Genomic DNA, 20,361 nt, shown 5'->3' with positions numbered 1-20,361 from the left:
TCCGGCATCTTGTAGGCAACAGGAAGTGGACTGAGACATTGGGCAGTATCCTGAGCACATATGACACCTCAAACCCACCTCCACAGTGACACACTTCCTCCAACAAGGCCACACCTCCTAATAGTGCTAGTCCCTTTGGGGGCCATTTTCTTTCAAATCACCACATGCAGTCAAGTTGACAAGATTAAACCTCCCAGTCTTGGAAGAAAAATCCAGAATAGTTCCAGGGTTGGACAGGCTAGAAGGGAGTAGACCAGCAATGAGGAAGAAGAAATAGTTTACAACACGAAGGAGAGAGGTGTGTTAATGATGTGTGAAGACAGATAGGGTTTCGAGAGAGAAGAGGCAGGGGGAGGGACCATCCATCTCTGCGCATGACCTGGAGGCCCTTTCTCCATCTTCCTTCCACCTCAGACTCCAGCATCTGAACTGAGGATGTGACAAGATGCAGGCTACAGGGGACAGCGGTGAAGCAGGATTAATAAAAACTCAGAGAGGGAAACTGGGGTTCAACCTGGAGATCAGAAAAGCAAAGCAGTCAGCCACTGGCTCTTACCTGAACCTCAGTCTGAAATGGCGACCCTGCCTCCAGGATCTCAGAACGAGACTGAGACTGAGCGCTGTCTCCTCCCGTTTTATAATCCTCTCTGGGGCTGGGTTTAAATGTGTGCACCACTGAGATTAAAGGCATGTACCACCTGGTTTCTATTGCAATTTCCTTATCTACTGGGATTAAAGGTGTGTGTTATTGCGGTCTGGTCTGTAAGGCTGACCAGTGTGGCTGTTTTACTCTCTGATCTTCAGGCAAGCTTTATTTATTAAAATACAAATAAAATGTCACTACACAACAGAATGTTCAGAGAGACAACAGAGAGGCTAAGAAATCTTTGAAAATTCTTACAACGCAGGATTAATTCTCAACCCAAATGACCAGATTTGGGTGTTGTGCTTTTTCCACGGAGGTGTCAATTGACATGAATTCCTGTCTTGACCTCTGACTCCCGAGGCGGCAGGACTGGGCATACTGGGAGAGGCTATTCTACAAGACCTCCCAGGAGACCCTGTTCTCTGGCACGGGATAGAACGGGCCTCTTCTTTTCCACAGGTGTCCTCCACACACTTGCTAACCGCCTCAGTCATGTCTGCACCTGCGTCCCTGGCTGTAGCCAAACTCTTCTGGCCAGAAACAGAGAAACCCAAAGTGACCCTCAAGAATGCCATGAAAATTGAAAATGGGTAAGTCGACAGATTACTGAATTTATAATCGTACAGGCTGGAGAAGGAAGCACAGACGATCTTGGCTTTAGAATGATATGACATTCAATTTCCCAGTGACTCCTTAGAATTTAAGAAACAAAACAACCTCTCTTTTAATGCTCAGGAAAGTCTTCCTACACACCTGCTTCTGAAGCGTCCATTATGAAGGTGCTTCTGTGTAAATACACCAGTGTTCGCTGAGCCCTGCTTTAACACTGTTGGGAAGTCACAAAATGGCTGCTTCCCAGGTCACTTGTGGAACCAAAAAGCTGCTTCATTCTCCTCTGTTCTACAAAAAAGAAATAAACCGGCAAAGGGGCTCCAGGAGCTAAGATGTTGATAAGTATCCCATTACATCACACAATGCCAAAAGTGGAAAATTCATGCCACTCGGCTTTGTTTTATGCACGGGTTATTTAAAATATTGCATAGGGCTTGCGGGAGGGTTCAGCAGGTAAAGCCACTCACCATCCAGGCTTGAAGACCTGTGATTTCCGAGGGCACTGAAAGGCAGAAGGACAAAAGTAACTCCATGACCTGTGTCCTATGTATGTGTTCTATGAGCTTGGCACATTCATCATGCTCATGAGAAGTAATAGAAAATAATAAATATCTAATTACTCTCAAGTCATGTGTATTAGGTACATATAAAATATCAGTTAATAGCCTCCCGGTGGTGGCGCACGCCTTTAATCCCAGCACTTGGGAGGCAGAGGCAGGCGGATCTCTGTGAGTTCGAGACCAGCCTGGTCTACAGAGCTAGTTCCAGGACAGGCTCCAAAGCCATAGAGAAACTCTGTCTCGAAAAACCAAAAAAAAAAAAAAATCAGTTAATAAAGTTATATTTTAAGCCTTACCCTCGTCCCACAAGAGCCCTTGTTATGGATAATGCAACTATCCCAAACACCAAAATATGAAATACTTTTGGCCTAAATAATGGGGATAAGAGATAGCACCCTGAAGGCTCCATTTAGAGTCAGAACCATGAAGATTTGCATGGTATATTACATAAGGCATGCTGTGTAAGGAGGCAGCCACATAGGTGATCAGTATAGTGGGGGAGGTGGGTAGATTTAAGGGTAGACTTCTGACATTACAAGGGTTAATGGGAGATCAAAGAAGAGCCCACAGTAGGAGTCAATCTGTTGGTGGGAGGGTTTCAAGACAGGGTTTCTTTCCTTGTCTGTCCTGGAACTCACTCTGTAGACCATGCTGTCCTCAAACTCAGAGAGATCTGCCTGCCTCTGTCTCCCAAGTGCTGGGATTAAAGTGACTCAGTCTTAAAGGAAGTGGAGTGATACAGGCTTTGTTTCAACTGTTAGTTTTTAGAGCCAGGAGATTCTATAAATACTCCCTGATAATGACTTTTGATAAATAGTTTTTAAATTTATACAATTTTGTCACCTCTGGGTTTTTTATTATAAATATCCCCAGGTTAAAAAAGCACTATTGGGGAATGGAAAGATTGCTCAGAGGTTAAAGAGCACTGGCTGCTCTTCCAAAGGTCCTGAGTTCAATTCCCAGCAACTACATGGTGGTTCACAACCATCTATAATGAGATGTGGTGCCCTCTTCTGACCTGTAAGGATATATGCAGGCAGAATATTGTATACATAATAAATAAATCTTTAAAAATAAAATAAAAGCACTATTGGATTAGAGGTGGTAATGGGTTTGATACTTAGCATGCATGGAGCCCAGGATTCAATCTCCAAGGCTGATGCAGCAGTGGCGTCCACATCCCCACTGGGGGTAACAATCCTGAGCCCCGTGGTGAGTCTGAGGCTGTAAGAGCCTGAGGACTTTGACCAAGGTCTGCGCCTAAGGGTTCACCTCATGCCCGGCAACTGTGATTGGGCCATGGCTGTGCTGGAGCATCCATTCAGAGATACTCCATGGTAATTCTGGAATTCCCACTTTTTAACAAAGCGATTCAAGAAATTTCCTGGAGGCGGCAACACAGGGCGCATCCTCGTCCATCCCCCTGGTGGCAAACATCGCTGTGAATCTGATTGCCTTCCTGGCCTTGCTGTCTTTTGTGAACTCAGCCCTATCCTGGTTTGGAAACATGTTCGACTACCCACAGTTGAGTTTTGAGGTATGACTCTGTCATGTTTTGTTTCTGAATATCTTGAAGTTTAGAAGCCGGGTACAGTGGCTCGTCTTTCATTCTGTCGCTTAGGAGGCCATGAGTTCAAGGCCAGTGTGGGCTACAGAGGGAGCCCTGGTCCCAGAAAACAAGTCATGAAAGTGCAGCCGCCTTTCCTAACCAACTACGTCATGTTCTCTCATACACTCTGGACACACCCATCACACACACACACACACACACACACACCACACACACACACCACACACACACACACACACCACACACACACACACACACACCACACACACACCACACACACACCACACACACACACACCACACACACACCCCCCCCACACACACACACACACACCACACACACACACACACACACACACACACGCGCGTCATCTCGCCCTGTGCTGTCTTCTGTCATCCTCTTTCCCCAGAGCAGTCATTCTCTGCTGACCTCCCCAGAATACGTGCTGTTCCCAATGACCCAGTTCTTGGCTTCAGTCTGCTTTCTATGCTGTAACAGAACACTTGATTGAGAAGCCTTTCAGGAAAAAAGAATTGTTTATCTTGCCATTCTGAAGGCTGAAAATCCACCATCGGTGTGAGGGTCATATCTGGTAAGACCCACACATGACAGAGAAAATGAAAAGGGGGGACCAAGGAGCTGACCGTCTTCAAACAAATGTTCTCTCAAATAATGCATTCCACAGAGAGCTAATGCAATATCTAAGAAAGATACTCAGTGATTTTAAGGGCTGTGCATCCATTAACACCACTACACGGGAATCAAGCCTTGACACCAGTTTTTTGAGGATCAAGCATATGCTCCTGATACATAAAGAAGGGCAGCTCAGTGTAAGGGGTTCTTTGTGCCCAGAAGAGGCAGGAACAGTCCAGTCACTGCAGGGGACGGGGTGGCAGAGTTAGAGGCAAACCACTTAGTGCCAACACCTGTCTCTTGCAGCTCCTCTGTTCCTACATCTTCATGCCCTTTTCCTTCATGATGGGAGTCGACTGGCAAGACAGCTTTATGGTTGCCAAGCTCATAGGTTACAAGACATTCTTCAATGAATTTGTGGCTTATGACCACCTCTCAAAATTGATCAGTTTGAGAAAAGCAGCCGGACCCAAATTTGTGAATGGCGTACAGCAATATATGTCGGTATGTATGAATTTTATCACATAAATACATGGTGACTGTAGCTCTGTCTGTCGGGAACAGGACGGACAGCAGAATGGAGCAATCCAAGAACTTGGTCTCATAGCACTCACAATGAGCACAGCATAATTTTCAGTCAGGTTATCTTGATCATGTGATATGTGTGTGACGAAAGAAAGAAAGGGAAGGAGAGAGGGGGAGGGAATTTAAAGACTATAAGCACACCTGTAATGAGATCTGGTGCCCTCTTGAGGAAGAATCCTGGTCAGTCATCCTCACCAACTTAGACCATGAAATCCAACATGAATATGGACAAGTTCAACAGAATCGCCATATAAGGGCTGCCCATGCATGCTACAGCTTATGCCAGGGCATAAATTTTATTTTTTTCAAAAGCAGTCCTAGGGTCCTATGAGCTGGGACAGGTATTAGTGCACTAAGGCAAGAGCACCGAGGACACCACAGGCCTCTGCTAGCCACCCTTGTGCTCCAGTAACTTAACATCCAAGGTCGGCAGCTTATGATGAGGCAGGCTCCTCTGGGCTCACAGTTTCCGAGGTTTCAGCTCATGATCCTCTGACCTTGTTGCTCTTCTGTACAAAGTAGCTCATCAGCATGGTAGCATAGAGCAGGGGGACTGCTCACCACAAAGTAACTGGGAGATAAAGAAGGGGGGAAGGGACAGAGTCTCAATATCCCCTCCAAGGGTGTGGTCTGGCCACCTAACTCCCTTTACTGGGCCTGACTTCCTGTCCTCATCTGCTCTTCTCTTGCTGTGATAAATGCTATGGCCCAAAGCAACTTGGGAAAGGAGAGGGTTGCACTTCCAGAAAGTTCATCACTGAGAGAAGCCAAGGACAGGAACCTGGAGGCAGAGCCCACAGAGGAGCACTGATTCCTGGCTACTCCCAGGCTCGCATTCAGCACCTTCTTACATAGCCCAGGCCCACTTGCCTAGGGATGGTACTGCCCACAGGGGGGCCAAGCCTTCCTACCTCAATCAGCAATGAAGAAAACACCCACAAACATGCTGAAGGTCAGCCGATAGAGGCAGTTCTCCAGTTGAGGGTCCCTCCCTGAAGATTCTAACCTCCCGCCTTCAGCACCGAGGTCTTTGGGAGCAGGACTGATTTCTTGGAGCTGGTGGCTGACTGTGAAGGCCTCTTCAACACTGTGGTTTCGAAGAAACTGACTACACACCCTGTACCTCATCAACCTCAAAAGATAATGAGGTGCAATTGCTGGTATGAAAGGGAGAAGGGGAAGATAAAATATTTCTGTCTGTGAGTGAAAACTGTGGGTCAGTCACCCCATAATCATGCAAAGAGGCTCTCACCTTCTTGGGCTTTGATGGAGTGTGGAACTTAACTTGAATGAAGATGTCTTTGCAACTGAGTGTCCAATTTATTTCCTTCCAAAGATCAGAGTCATCACCTCAAAAAAAAAAAAAAACCCGGAGAAATGAACATTTCTAACTATGCAGTCTGTCTCTGGAACAAAACATGTGGAGTGAACGTCCCCAGCATTAAACCTATAGCCCCAGTACTGAGATGCTCACCCAGAGACCTCCACTTCCTCCCTGGACTCCCAGAAACCAAACATAAGGATTATATAAGTGGAGTTACCTCCCAAAGGCATCCTCATGAGAATGACTTTGTGGTCAGGGGCTCTGTGCCCCCAAATGAGATAGGAGTGGGGTTCCTGGGTCTTCTGTCCTCACAGTTCATTTTTGTGGTAAGCCAAGAGCGGGATGTGGACAGCCATCTTCATTGTTTGGCTGCCATCTGAAGCAGTTTGTTTCCCTGCCCAGAGTAAACAATGGGCTAAATTAACCGACAAGTTTGCTACTTCCCTGTTGTCAGGAGAAAGCGCTTTTGTTAATGAGCAAAGCAAGCTGCCAGTTCTGGCAGTACTAATGGCGTCTCTGAAAAGCTTGTTGGAAAGGCGGAGCCCCAACTGTAGAAATGATTCCATTTGGAGTGAGCCCAGCCAAAGGCAGGCATATGGGGTACATGTGAAAACAGCTCGGCGGTCTCTGCTATTGTCGGGTTGCAGTGGGAAAAGCAGTTACCCCAAATTTCTGAGCATCTTGGCTCACACACAGGAGACCATTACCTTCTTAGTATGGCCCATCTCGTTCCATTGTATAATCATTTACGTTTGGGGGCAAAAGAAAGTGGCATCGGCCCAGCCTCCGTTTCTACTGGTAAAACCCTACACGGCCTCGTCTGCACACACCTCTGCCAGGTTCCTGCCAGAAAGAGGCTAGTGGGCTCCGGCTGCTGAAGTGTGAAATGTCTCCTATGGGGTCTGGGGCAGGGTGCTGCACCTTTTCTCAATCTGCTGTCCAGGGGCCTCTCAGGCCTGGATCCTAGTGTGAAGCTGATGCGTCCATTTTCCATACTTGCTCTGACAAGTGTATAGGTGACACCGTTTTTACTTTTAGGGTAAGTGACTTATCAGTCTGGTCTCATTGATGGTGCCAGGTAGACAAAGAGTGTTGTTTTGAGTGTGCACTGAGTATAGTCATCCTGTATTCACACTCACATTCCTAAGCAGTCTTCCTGTGGCCTGCATTTTTTTTCTCCCACGGGAGTAGAAACAGACGGTGATGGTTGAGTGTGGCACTGTCTCGTTGATGGGCTCTTCCTTGTAGCCACTGCTGTGGCTGTGTTCTTCTCCAGGGCTATTCAGGCAGCATGTGTCACCTCGGTGAGACGCCACTGGTTCACCACGAGAGCAAACTCATTGTGTGACTCTCCTAATGCAATGCATAAGCAGCCCAGACGCTTTACATCCTGACAAACTTAGGATAGGCAGTCGCTGCTTTTTAAATTTAGTTCTTTCAGTAACTGACAAAATACCTAAAATAAATCCACTTAAAGAGGATTTATTTTGGCTCTCCGTGCAGTGGTTGGCACCTCCCCATCGCTCCATATGCTTATTGCCAATTTGCATATCCTGTAGCAATGCTTCCAAAGCTTGGACAGTAGTCTTCTTGTTGAACTATAGCAGCTCTTCATATATTCCAAGCAAGTCCTTTGTCTGCACATATATAGTATAAATATTTTCTGAGACCAGCTTCTCATCTCCACCAGCTAGTACTGTGCCTTCTACAATGGGGCAGGTAGCCAAGTCAGATGGAACATTAGAAGTTATTTAATGAGCAGGAAGTAGCTTTTCTAGACCTCAAGGCCTCTCTAATCCCCAGCCTGTTGGCAGTGGTCCTTGAGCCTACACCATTCTTTCCACTCTCCCTCAAAGGTGAGGAGCACAAGGAAACCATCAATGGTTATCTGACAGTCAGCAGTGTGTGTGGTTATCAGCATTAATCCTATAGCCAATGAGGCCCAGCTGGGGTGTCAGATTTCTGAAGGGGTGGTCAGATCACGTACACATCAGTGTTTATGCTTGTTTACAGATTCGTTCTGAGACCATTGCGACTTACGCCCTCTGTGGTTTTGCCAATTTTGGTTCCCTGGGAATAGTGATCGGCGGACTTAGTAAGTGAAAAGAATATTCTTCCACCACAGCTGTGGACTTCACAAGTCTGTCCTCTAGTGTTCTGTCAGAAAAATGGCTCTTCAGCTGTGAAGTCCCCTGGGGCCTGTGTTTATCTCTGCTCTGGACTAGTTTTCCTATGCACACTCTAGTATTCAAGATAAATATGTTCAGGCATACAGATGCTTCTCTCAAGCCAATACAATCAGTCACTTGTTTATCAGGGCTCATAGAGTTATAACAGCCATCTGAAGGGTTCTTGGGGGCCCACGGCATTTGATGTCTGCCATGGGCATTGACATAGACGGTGACAGCAACTAGACATCATCTTGTTGACAGTTTCTTCCTGGTAACATTGGCATTGCCTTGTTCTCAGTGTTCTGTGGGCCCTCTGGATAATTTCATGACTTGTTTCTTTTTGGTTGACCTGAGTCCAGTCTCTAAAGAATGGACTAAAAACTTGGGTTTCTAAATTGACTTAATCTCCAATTAAGTCTCTTTCTCTTCCAGCATCCATAGCTCCGAGCAGAAAGCGCGACATTGCCTCTGGAGCAGTGAGAGCCTTGATCGCAGGGACCACTGCCTGCTTTATGACAGCCTGCATCGCAGGTATGGCACTGATCCTTCGTGTCCTGGATGCCCATAGGGAGGCAGGCTTCCAGGCTGCACACACAGCATATGCTGCCCCAGGAAGCTGAGAATTGGAGCTGGGCTACGCACACTGTAAAGTGAAATGCGTGGGGTGGAGTGGAGAAGCCGAGAACAGAAGGAGGGTTCTGGGATTTTGCTAAATTGCGACAATAAATGGCACTCTGTTCCTTTCCAGGCATACTCTCTAGCACCCCCTCAGATATCGACTGCCATCACATTCTGGGGAACACCAACTTACTCAGCAACACAACCCAAGTGCTATCTTGTTGCCAAAGTCTGTTGAGCAGGTACTTTTTTATTATTCCTACAATCTCTAAGTAATAATCAAATCCATCTTTCGTGTGCCCTTTCCTGAGGGAGGTGTGGACAAATATCTGTTCACCCCAGATAGGGCTCGACAACAGACAAAAGTAGACAGTTCCTCGAGGCCCTGCTTAGTGAACCAGTGAGTCTATTAGGTTTCCTTATAGAAGTGTGGGTGGACCCAAAATGGTAGTATCAATGCGAACTCTCACACCATTATTGGTGATGACTTACTGAAGCTGTCGTGGAGTCCCCGGAGTCCCCGCCTTCATTGACCTTCCATGAGCTGCAGAGTCCAGCACCCCCCAAGGTCGCATGCAGTTGAGAGGTGGGAAGTCGTAGATGAATTCCAGGTGACCTCTTGGCCTTCCTTACCCATCTTCTTAGAGGGAATGCTAACCGCTCTCTGACTAGTACCATAGACTTAGCTATCATGGTATTACTGCACTTATTTGGTTGCCATGACTACTGGGCCAAGCTCCATGACAATGGGCAGAGAGGCAGATAGTGTGATCACGTTGTTTTTGGAGCAAACAGCCCTACTGTAGTCCCAGCATAAAGACCACATCCATACATTTCAACTGTCGCGTGAGAAAACTCACGGTATTTCGGACAACCTTGGATCTTGCTTTTTCAGAGAAAACTAGAAAGCTAGAAAGTAAAACACTTCTAGGCTGCTCATAAGTGTGTAGTGTGTACCCCTGTGCACGGTGCTCTTTGTGTGAACAAACTCACTTGAACCCTGCAATCACCATGTAAGTTCGGCACAACCACACTTTTCCTTTGCATTTGAAGCTTCAGGGAGGCTGTGTCTAGTCAAGCAATATTAGTCCCAGCATTATCAAGACAGGAACTTCCGGCCTGTCCCCAAAGCCAATGTCCTTGATTCCTGCTGCTAGGATCTCACTCTGGCCTCACCTCAGGTCCCCAGTCCTAGAGATCTCAGTTGAACTTGGATGAGATACCAAGAGTGTAATATTTATTCCAGAGTGACGTGGAGCAGCCTCAAGGGGTAAGAGTGGACAATGGCCAACCCACATTTTTTGATAAGTTTTGTATTTATGTTACTGTTTAAAGTCCTTTCCTGAGGAGTGTTTTCTTGTCTGGGTGATTGGCAGCCCTGTTTAGGTTAGTTCTTAAAGGGGAGGGACATAATTTCTTCTCTACAGAAACCTTCTAACTAGATAAAGATGTCAGGATCTTCTAGGCAGTTTATAAAGGTCCTGTCTCCACCCGGGGGCAGAGATCGCACCAGACCTCACTCTCGGGACCACAGAGAATGTGTGGCGGAGCAGATGAGAAGAACTAGAGAAAGAAATCTGTAAACTCAGCCACGCTTCGCCAGGAATTGCCTTTCTTGGGCAGATAGCAACAGAGCCCGCCGCCTCAGCCTGCTCCACAGAGCCTGCTGCCTCAGCCTATGCAACAGAGCCTGCTGCCTCAGCCTATGCAACAGAGCCTGCTGCCTCAGCCTATGCAACAGAGCCCGCTGCCTCAGCCTGCGCCACAGAGCCCTGCTTCCTCAGCCTGCGCCACAGAGTCCGCTGCCTCAGCCTGCAGACCTTCTGTGTCTCTCCTCTCACACAGCATTTTAAAGTTCAAGGCGGTGCAGCTGTGATACGTCACCATTCCTTTGCCTGTCACTAATTCTCACTAGCACAATTACCAGGGGCATGGGACTTAGGGCAGAGCCTGATTCTTTGGGATGGAATCAGGTCTAGGTGACCTCAAGATTGCTATTTTCTAACTATCTACCTACTGGGTTTTTTTTTCCTTTTATTGCTTCATTTTCAAATGCATCCAGGTGGTCCTGACAGCTTGCTAACTCACACTGGTGAATGAGAGGCTAGGCTCCCAGAGACCCACGCCATCCACCTCCACCCTCTGCAGTTTTGATTTGCAAAACCGGTGTTTGCGCATGTTCTTATTAATGTACAAGCAGTCTTAAATTTTTTTGAGGTTTTGGTTTGATGTATATAAGCAGCTGCATGTGTGTCTTTTCACTGTGCATATGCAGTGCCCATGGAGGCCAGAAGAGGGCATCAGATTCCCCCAGGGCTGGAGTTAGCTGTGAGCTGATGTGTGGGAACTGAACCAGAGTCTTTCAGAGGAACAGCCAGTGTTAACTTCTTACTCATCTCTCCAGGCCTCTGCAAGTGTTTGTTTGTTTGTTTGTTTTAATACGAATTGATGCTATCCTGTCATTGCTATTCTGAGATAAATACGGGGAGTCCTCAAGGCCACCCAGAGTTTGAGAACCAAAAGTAACCAACCCTCAGGAATCTCTGCCTTAACGCATCCTATCCAGCGTGGGAACGAGGAAATCGGCTTCCTGCCCTTACCATTTTCAATGCATCACTGTCTACTCCCCTCCTGTGTCCTGAGACCCAGCTAACGGTTTCATTCTGCTTCCCCAGCACCGTCATCAAGGGACCAGATGAAGTCATCCCAGGAGGAAACTTCAGCCTCTACGCTGTGAAGAGCTGCTGCGAGCTGCTGAAGCCATCGACTCTGAACTGCAGCTGGGTCCCTCCTGCTACACCATGAGCTCAGCCCTGCATCCGGCGGGATTCTGAATGCAGATGCTAGGCTTTCTGCTCTGGAAGGGATAGCAAGCATTGCTCCAGGTTGATGACTCCAGCATGGACTCAGCTTTAATGGCAAAGAAGGAAGAAAGTCTGGAGTGCATCCTTCCTGCGACAGTGTGTCCTGCTTCCTCCCTTCTCAGCCCACCTCTTCCCATGGAGAGCTCCTATGATGACGTCCCAAACCATGGTGTGTGATCTCCAGTCCAAATAATGTTCTATTTTCAAGGATTTCATGAGAAAATATGTGTGTGTGAGCATCTATGTGGTAGCTATCAACAACTGGACTATGACTCGGCCATACCCTCTTTCAGTGCTCTAAGTATTTCAGAGAGATGGGATTTAAACACATCTCAAGGAAGGCCATCCTACCTTCTCTCAAGGCTGTCTGAAATACCTTCAGTTTGACTCTCATGGGAAGAAGGGCTAATCTGCAATGACCTACTCATAGGTTACCCTCTCCTTAAATCAAGAGTCCTTCAGCAAATCACAGAGGCCATGTGGAACCCAATCTAAGTCCGTAAACTTCAGAGAATTCTAAGCAATCAGTTTACAGAAACTTTGGCTGCAGTTCCTCCCCCAAACTTTAACGTCTCACAAATCTTTTTCTCCTATATGTAAAATGCTCAGTTTCAGGACTGAAGTCTCGTGAACTGCAGGAATTTGTAAGCATTCAGGCCACATCTTCTTTAAATTAATATATTTTCTTAAGAATATCTTTTACCTGTTCTTTGACAGTTTTACACGTGCATATAATGTATCTTGATCATGCCTAGCCCCAGCTCCCAGTCTCCCTTCCCTCTCCTCTCAGACATGGCTCACCATGCCCCATCTCTTTGCTTTGTAACTCACTGAGTCTCTCACTGCCTGCTGGGGGACTTGATCTTCTGCAAGTAACCATATCTATATTAAGCTCGGGAAGGCAGGCCTGAGGCATGTCCAGAAGACAGTATTTCACTGTGATCTTCCTATTGCCTGGCTCTCACAGGCTCCCCACCCCTGTGTGTTACCCCTGTGTCTTGAGGGAGTTTGTAGAAATGCCTGGCTTTTGGATGAGCACTCAGTAGTCACTAATTCTCAGCACATTTATCAATTAGGAGTCTCTGCATTGCTGAATTTGGACTTAATCTATGTGTCCATTTCTAGTATCTAGGCCAAAGAAGCAGCCCCTATAGGGGGCTCGCAGACCTTAGGGAAACATGTAGAAACAACATGACACCTCCTAAAACTTCTTCTGGGAGCCAGATTTGGCCCACTCCTGTAATCCCAGCACTTGGGAACGGAGACAGGAAGATTATGAGTTCCAAACCAGCATAGGGCACCTAGCAAGACGGTGTCTCCAAGCAACAACAACAGACTTCTGCAAGGTCATAACACCCTTCCTTTCCACAATATGCTATGAGCCAAAGAAAGACCTGTGGCACTCATGTTATCTGTGGCCACAAATGACTTGTCCTGTCACAAGAAGAGAACAGTGACCACTTTAAAGAAATAATACAGTAGGCTACCAAGGTGCCTGATATCCATGTCTCTGTCCTTGGGTAGACTGTATTTACAGGCCTGTGAATTATTATTAATGTGCAATTTTGTTATGTTCTTGATGACAAGATTGTAAAACATTACTCCTCAGTCAGAAAGACCTGTAAGGACCAACCACGAAGGGAAATCAATGCTGACCAAGACGGGAATGCCTTTCATCGATTCTCCCATCAACCAGCAAGACATCACACGTGCTTACTGAACTCTGGGTTTGGAAGATGTCAGCGGAGCAGTGCAGACACCAGGCCGAGGAAAACCTCAACACCTCTGAGTCTCACGGGGACTCCAAAGGGAGAGCCTCGCCGGGGAAAGGGTGATGCAGCGCCTTGAATGGTTTATTCTGTCTCCCTTCTGAGCATACACAGGAGCAATTTTTAAAATAATCTACATGTAAATAGTCGGAATTATTTGTGGTTTTTGCTCTAGGTTTGGTGGAATGGAAGGAGGAGTTGCTTATCCAAAGGACGTTTTATACCTGAAGTGAAAAGGTCAAGATAGTCTAGTTTTTTATTATTTACATCAGTCCCAATCTTTAGACTTTAGGAAAATCCGTTCGCATGTCTTCATTGCAGCCGACGGTACGACATCACGAGTGGCAATTATTCCCGCGTTGCCTGTTTTTTGTCTGCTGTAGCTATTGTCTTCTTTCTGATGCTTGCTAACGCACTGATTTTTTTTTTTTTTCTCTAGTATGTTTTTCTTCCTGAGAACCACCAAGAGAACCTCTTGGCTGCTTTTAGTGTGCCTGTCTGTCAAGCTAGTTTTGTTTTTGTTTTTGTTTTTTTGGGTTTTTTTGATTTTTGTCATTATGTTTCCTTGTATGTTTAACTCTTCTCTGAGTTTACTGGCTTGCTTCAGGGAAATCAGTTGCCACTGTGTTTGTCAACAGGTTTTCCTCCTGAGTTTGTAAAAATGGACATTTGTGATGAAAGCAATGATTGTGTTGAAAACTGGAAGAGAAAAACCTAACATATGTAATAGTTTTATATAAACGTAACTAAGCTTCTTTCTCTCCACTCTGGCCAGCAGAGTCAAAGAGGTCACTGGTAATTGACTGGTATATGCACCTTGCTTCTCGTTAATACAACATACAGGAGCATGAAGGGAGTGTGTGACTATGAAGACCAAGCATTTGCAGGCTACATCCCACTTCCTCTTTACAGCTGGTGAAATACCTGGAATACTCCTACACCTTTCTGTTTAGAGTTCTGGCTTTAGCTCTTCCTTCTCGCCTTTTTTAATGTGTGGCGCTCTGTAAGTGAGGTAACATAATGCCAAGGAGGGGATGGAGTTAGACATTCCCCAGAGTTCAGATTTTGAGTATTTCCCAAAGGTCTGTGGGTTGAAGGCTTGGTTCGCAGCCTGTGACACTGCTGAAGGTGGTGGACGCTCTATCCACTGTCCCCAGGCCGCGTAAATAGAACCAAGTTAGATCACCTGGTAAAGTGGCCACTGTCACTATGCAACCCTTCATGGCCTGGAAGTCACTATGTAGACCAGTAAGATGCTCCCTAAAAGAGAGTGGGATACAATCAAACAATGTGTTAAGATTACCACATAGCCATCATGTTTTAAAAAAAAAAAACAAAACAGTAAAGCATAAGATCAATTTTAAAGTATCATTTCAAGGAGATGTTTTATATTCCCTTATCAAATGAAGACTTTAGAATCCAGTGTGCCTACCTCAAACGAGGTATTGAAATTTTACCAGAAATGCTTTATCTGTATTTAGATTGCATAAAATTTAAAATTAAAAAGTAAATTCACATACCCAGGTTCTCCTAAGCATGCTGAGTCTCCAGATAATAGAAATTAATGGCTTTTAAATATCAGCTCACTGCTGCCTCCTCGAGAGACTGCTAAGGGAGGTGTTTGGGGCCATTTGATTTTCTCTGGCTTCCATAGGCACAGAAGCAGTGGCTGCCGTTCTCACAGCTCATTCTCTCCCCAGCTACTCACCGTTCTGTGCCCCCAGGTGTTCCAGGCCTCAGCTGGCCCACACCGGGACATTCACTTTGGAGAATTCTGCAACCTAAAAGTTGCCAAAAGCCACAGGATATCAAATAAAGATTCCAACATCGGGTGTGGGATACCTGCCTGTAGTCGGACCACTGGCACCCCGATAATGACACGGAGACTTATTAATTACGAGAGCTCAGCCGATAGCTTAAGCTTGTCTCTAACTAGCTCTTATAATTTAATGTCTATTAATTTGCTTTCTGCCTTGTGGCTTTATTACCTTTATTGTACACTGCCCATGTCCAGCTGGGGACTCCACTATCTTCTTCCCAGTGTTTTCTCTGCCCCCAAAATCCCACCTACCTATTGTCCATGGCTTGGGATTCCTAGACCCCAAGAGCGAATCTACTCCTACTATTTTCTAAGTACATATTTCTCTGCCCACAGATTAGTGTAGCCCTCAGACCTCATCAGAGAACTTCCTCTGGCATTGGACAGTGGCTAATGCAGAAACTCAACTAATCAGGGTGCAGAAAATCAATGTCTGTAGAGCGCTCAGCCTTAGATGAGGAATTTATATCTACCCTTTCCCAGTGCTCAGGGAGCACCACAGAGAGAGGCCAGTGGCGAAGGTGCAGTCTCAATAGCGAAGAACCCAGAATAGAGGGGATCATAAAAAGGAGGTAAAATGAAAATACGTTGGGCACATGCATGATTTTTTTAAAAAATATTTATTTATTTAGTATACAATATTCTGTCTTTGTGTATGTCTGCAGGCCAGAAGAGGGCACCAGACCTCATTACAGATGGTTGTGAGCCACCATGTGGTTGCCAGGAATTGAACTCAGGACGTTTGGAAGAGCAGGCAATGCTCTTAACCACTGAGCCAATTCTCTAGACCATATTTTTCAGAGAATTAACAAAAATGTGTTTTTTTTAAATCCCCAACCTTCTCTTTACATTGTATGAAAGTGCCTTTTCATACTTGGCATTATGGTCCCAAATGTGAGATTCCCAATTTTATAAATGAGCCCTCTGTCCCTGGGGAGACCTTAGCATCTCAGCCAAGAGTAGACTAGAGTCGTGAGATACACATCATTTTCTTTGTTCTCCCCTCCCCCATTGGTAAAATCAGCATATCCGCACACCTGAGTGACAGGGTCCCTGGAGCTAGGCAGAGCTCTAATCTGCATTCATTTTGCAAATATCCCCACCTAACTGCTATCAGATTTCTGTAGTTTAATTAGGCTGCCAGGGAACTCTAAACAGCAGTGATGTGCCCTGCCCAGGGGGCTGAGCCCCAATTCCCAAATGATTCTGTCGGGCATGAGTATGAAGAAGGGATTGGAAGCCAACAAAGACCCAGGCCACCAGGAAAGACTACTGCCTACTAGGCAGGGCCTGGGGACTAAGGAGGGGTAATCTGGTTCTCCTCAGCCTTGTGTTCTAATGAACCAGTGGGTCCCGAGAGAGGTCATTTTCTGTGTTTCTTAAAGATTTATTTGGATTATTTTTTCGTGTTGTACGAGCATCTGCCTACATGTATGTATGGGTACCACAAGCATATTCGATGCCCACAGAGGAGAGCACTGAGTCTCCTGGAACTGTCTTAGAGGAAGCTGTAAGTCACTGTGGGTGCCAGGAACTGAACCCAGGTCTCGGGAAGAACAGCAAGCGCTTTTAACCATTCAATCGTCTGCCTCTCGGCCTCCGAGAGGCTATTTTTCATAGGCTGCTACTAATTTTGTTTAACCCCAAGCAAATGAATACATTCATTCATTCTATTCCCTGCTCTAAAGACCATGCGAGCCTCTGATGAAAGGATATTATCCTGAACATCCTACTGGCCACATCACTACAGGCCGTCTGCCGTGAGTCCTTCTGACCCTGGTCGTAGACAATGCTGTGTTTCAGGAAGCGCTGAGAAGTAAATCAATTCCCATCAAGTCAGCCCTTCCAAACTACTATGCATTTTGCAAAAATGGAAGGGCAGCTCTTGTGCTGGCTGGTTTATGTCAACCTGACACAAACTACAATCGTCTGAGAGGAGGGGCCTCAACTAAGAAAATGCCTCCACACGAGAAAGCTGTGAGCCGTGCATGGTGGCGCATACTTTTAATCCCAGCACTCAGGAGGCAAAGGCAGGCAGATCTCTTTGAGTTTGAGGCCAGCCTGGTCTACAGAGTGAGTTCCAGCATAGCCAGGGCTACACAGTGAAACCCTGTCTCAAAAAAGCAACAGCAATATTAGCTCAGGCTGTGGTCAAGCCTATGTAGCACTTTTGTAATTAGTGATTGATGTGGAAGGGCCCCGCCCATTGTGGGAGGGGCCACCCCTAGGCTGGTGGTCCTGGATTCTATAAGAAAGCAGACTGAGCTAGTCAGGGGGGGAAAGCTGGTAAGCAGCACCTCTCTGTGATCTCTGCACCAGTTCCTGCCTCCAGGTTCCTGTTCTATTTGAGTTCCTGCCCTAAGGGCATTTGATGATGAACTGTGATAGGGAAATAAGCTCAGGTGGAGAGGGGGGAGGGGAGGGGAGTCCATGACCTTCACAGTCAGCAGAGTGACAGCAAGTAGGCAAAAACCGGTGTTAGAAACTTGAAGACCCTCGGAACCTACTGGTTTCTTTGAGAGATTTCAAAGATTCCTGGATTCAGGGGGCGATCAAGAAGGCCAGTGTGCTGATTTATTTTCATCCACTTGACACAAACCAGAACCACCTGGAAAGAGGGAGCCTCTATTGAGAAAATGCTCCCATCAGCTTGACCTGTAAGTCAATGTTGCAGGGCATTGTCTTGACTAATGATTGGTGTGAATGTGACTGTCCCCTGAGGGCAGTGCCACCCTTACGTTGGTGGCTCTGGGCTGCAGAAGAAAGCAAACTCCACGAGCCATGGAGAATGAGCCAGCAAGCAGCATTCCTCCATGGCCTCTGCATCAGCTCCTGCTTCCATGCTCCTGCCTTGGGCTCCTGGCCCTTGCTTCCTTCTGTGATGGATTGTGGTCTCTCTGTAAGGTGAAATTAAACCCTTCCTCCTGGCTGTGTTTTATCTGAGACAACCAGCGATGCCTAGCTTCCCAAAGGAGCAAGGCAGAATGCCACAGAGTCCCTTCATGCTGAAGGGGATGTGGGACCTGTCTCCCACAAGTTTGAGAAAAATCATTTGGCTTTTCACTTCATGTGGATATAGTGTAAGAACAGTAGTGGAGGTGGAGAGGAAATGTGAAAAGGGGGTGTTCGGAAGTGCTAGAGAAAAGCCGCTGTGCACACATCCTGAACCTTGCACAACAGAGCACACCCCCAGCAGCCTGTGACACAGAGCACCGCCAGCTGAAAATCGTGCTATTCGGTTGTTATTTAAAAAATTACCCCTGCCTATCTAGAAGATGGGCCAGTTCTATCACACGCGTGTCTGTCTCGTGCGAATTATATGGCCAAACACAAACACAACCTACAATCCTGGGACCCCAACACTGAGAGCCTGCGGCAGGAGGATCAAGAGGTGGAAGCCAGCCTGGGCTACACAGTGAGACTCCACGAAAAGAGAAGGGAGACAGAAACAGAAAGAATGAGAAAGAAAGGAAGAGAGAGATGGAAAGAGGAAGGAGGGGGAAGATAAGAGCCTGTGGCCCACCTGGCAGGAGCCGCTAAGAGTAGAGAACCCCTTGATCTCCTTCCATCCCTTCATCAGAGTCAGCCTTGGAGAGCAAATTGTCCAGAAGGTGCGCGTTTCCATGGCTACCTAACCAAACAGAAGGAAACAATATGCTGGGACCCAGGAGAGGTCCTTTTGTTGCAGAGTGACTTGACTACTGTTTCCATAGTAACAGACCAAGGAGTCCTCCTCCCGCTAGAGACAAGTGCAGAATGCGATGTGCTCAGGGAGGCTGCAGCTGGATACTCAGGGTTTTTGTTTGCTCAGATGCTACTCAAGTATTCAGAAAGAATCCAATCAGAATTCTATTTAAAGCGGGCAGTGAATGGAGGATGCTCGGCTCTTTTCTGAGCCTCTAGATAACATGAAAATGAAATTTATTTTTTTCTTATGTTCCTAAATTGTTATGTGTTCTTCCTGAATCTGTGTGTCTGGACACCATGTGCATATGGTACGCACAGAGGTAGAAGAAGACGTCAGATCCCCTGGGACTAGAGTTACAAAGGGTTGCTAGGAAGTGAATCCTATTTCTTTGGAAGAGGAGCCAATACTCTTAAGTACTGAGTCATCTCGCCAGCCCCTAAATTCATTTTTATAAAGAGTCTCTCTCTCTCTCTCTCTCTCTCTCTCTCTCTCTCTCTCTCTCTCCACATAGCCCTGGCTGGCCTGGAACTCACAGTGATCCACTTGCTTCTGCTTCCCGAATGCTGTGATCCAAGGCATGTGCCCCCATACCCAGCTGGAAATAGTTGTGACCTTCCTTCCTTCCTTCCTTCCTTCCTTCCTTCCTTCCTTCTTCCTTCCTGCTTTTCTTTCTTTTTTTTTTTTTTCTTTTTCAAGACAGGGTCTCACTATGGAGTTCCAGCTGTCCTGGAACTTTCTATCAGACCAGTCTGGCCTTGAATTCATAGAGATCCACCTGCCTCTGCCTCCCAAGTACTGAGACTAAAGGTATGTGCCACCACCACCCAGCTGGAAAAGAATTTCTTAAATACCTTCTTACCGATAACACAAGGGATAAACCAGAAGGCCATTTTCATTAGGTTTCAGGTTTATGCAAATGCTTCTGTTCAGTGTGTAGGGCAGACACCACCCAGACATCAGCAGTAAGGGCTACTTCACAGAAACCTGGGAGTGGGTCTGTGAGAGGCCGGCAGAGCTTCTCCGAGGAGACTTCCCACCCTGTGTTCTGCCACTACAGCCACACTGGCAGAGACACTTCACTGTGTTCATAACATCTCCATAAGATGCTCCTATGAAGTACTCAGCTTTGTTACTGGAAAATATTAATAACCCTGGGGCTGGAGAGATGGCGGCTCAGCAGTCAAGAGCATTGGCTGCTCTTGCAAAGAACCCAGGTTCGATTTCCAGCATCCACATCAAGGCTCACAACCAAGGGGTCCAACACCCTCTTCTGGACTCCTCAGGCACTGACTAGTACACATGCATAAATGCGGGCAAACATTCATACACACAAAAATAAATATTTAAAAAAAAACATTAACAAGTCAGGCAGAGTTGGTGCATGCCTTTTATCTGAGCTCGGGAGGGAGAGGCAGGAGGATCTCAGTGAGTTCAAAGGCCAGCCTGGTCTACAAAGTGAGTTCCAGACAGCGAGAGCTATGTAGAGAAACCCAGTCTCTACC

At 46.5% G+C, this 20,361-nt stretch overlaps 1 protein-coding gene across 1 annotated transcript in view; it reads left to right on the top strand.

Annotated features, from left to right (window-relative positions):
- Positions 1 to 14,122, top strand: part of LOC121443902 (solute carrier family 28 member 3-like) — a 53,214-nt gene extending 39,092 nt beyond the window's left edge. The window contains exons 12-18 of the mRNA XM_041645658.1: positions 1,106 to 1,236; positions 3,187 to 3,355; positions 4,328 to 4,525; positions 7,944 to 8,025; positions 8,534 to 8,632; positions 8,850 to 8,961; positions 11,395 to 14,122. Of these exons, the coding sequence (XP_041501592.1) occupies positions 1,106 to 1,236; positions 3,187 to 3,355; positions 4,328 to 4,525; positions 7,944 to 8,025; positions 8,534 to 8,632; positions 8,850 to 8,961; positions 11,395 to 11,524 (921 nt within the window). The 3' untranslated portion in view covers positions 11,525 to 14,122. The remainder of the gene's footprint in view (positions 1 to 1,105; positions 1,237 to 3,186; positions 3,356 to 4,327; positions 4,526 to 7,943; positions 8,026 to 8,533; positions 8,633 to 8,849; positions 8,962 to 11,394) is intronic.
- Positions 14,123 to 20,361: the final 6,239 nt, after the last annotated feature.

Source organism: Microtus oregoni, unplaced genomic scaffold (genome assembly GCF_018167655.1).
Source record: "Microtus oregoni isolate MIOR12 unplaced genomic scaffold, Mior012 000114F_ref0000099, whole genome shotgun sequence".
NCBI classification, from domain to species: Eukaryota; Metazoa; Chordata; class Mammalia; order Rodentia; family Cricetidae; genus Microtus; species Microtus oregoni.
Note: the sequence above shows the minus strand (reverse complement) of the source record. Positions and strands in the feature narration are given on the sequence as shown.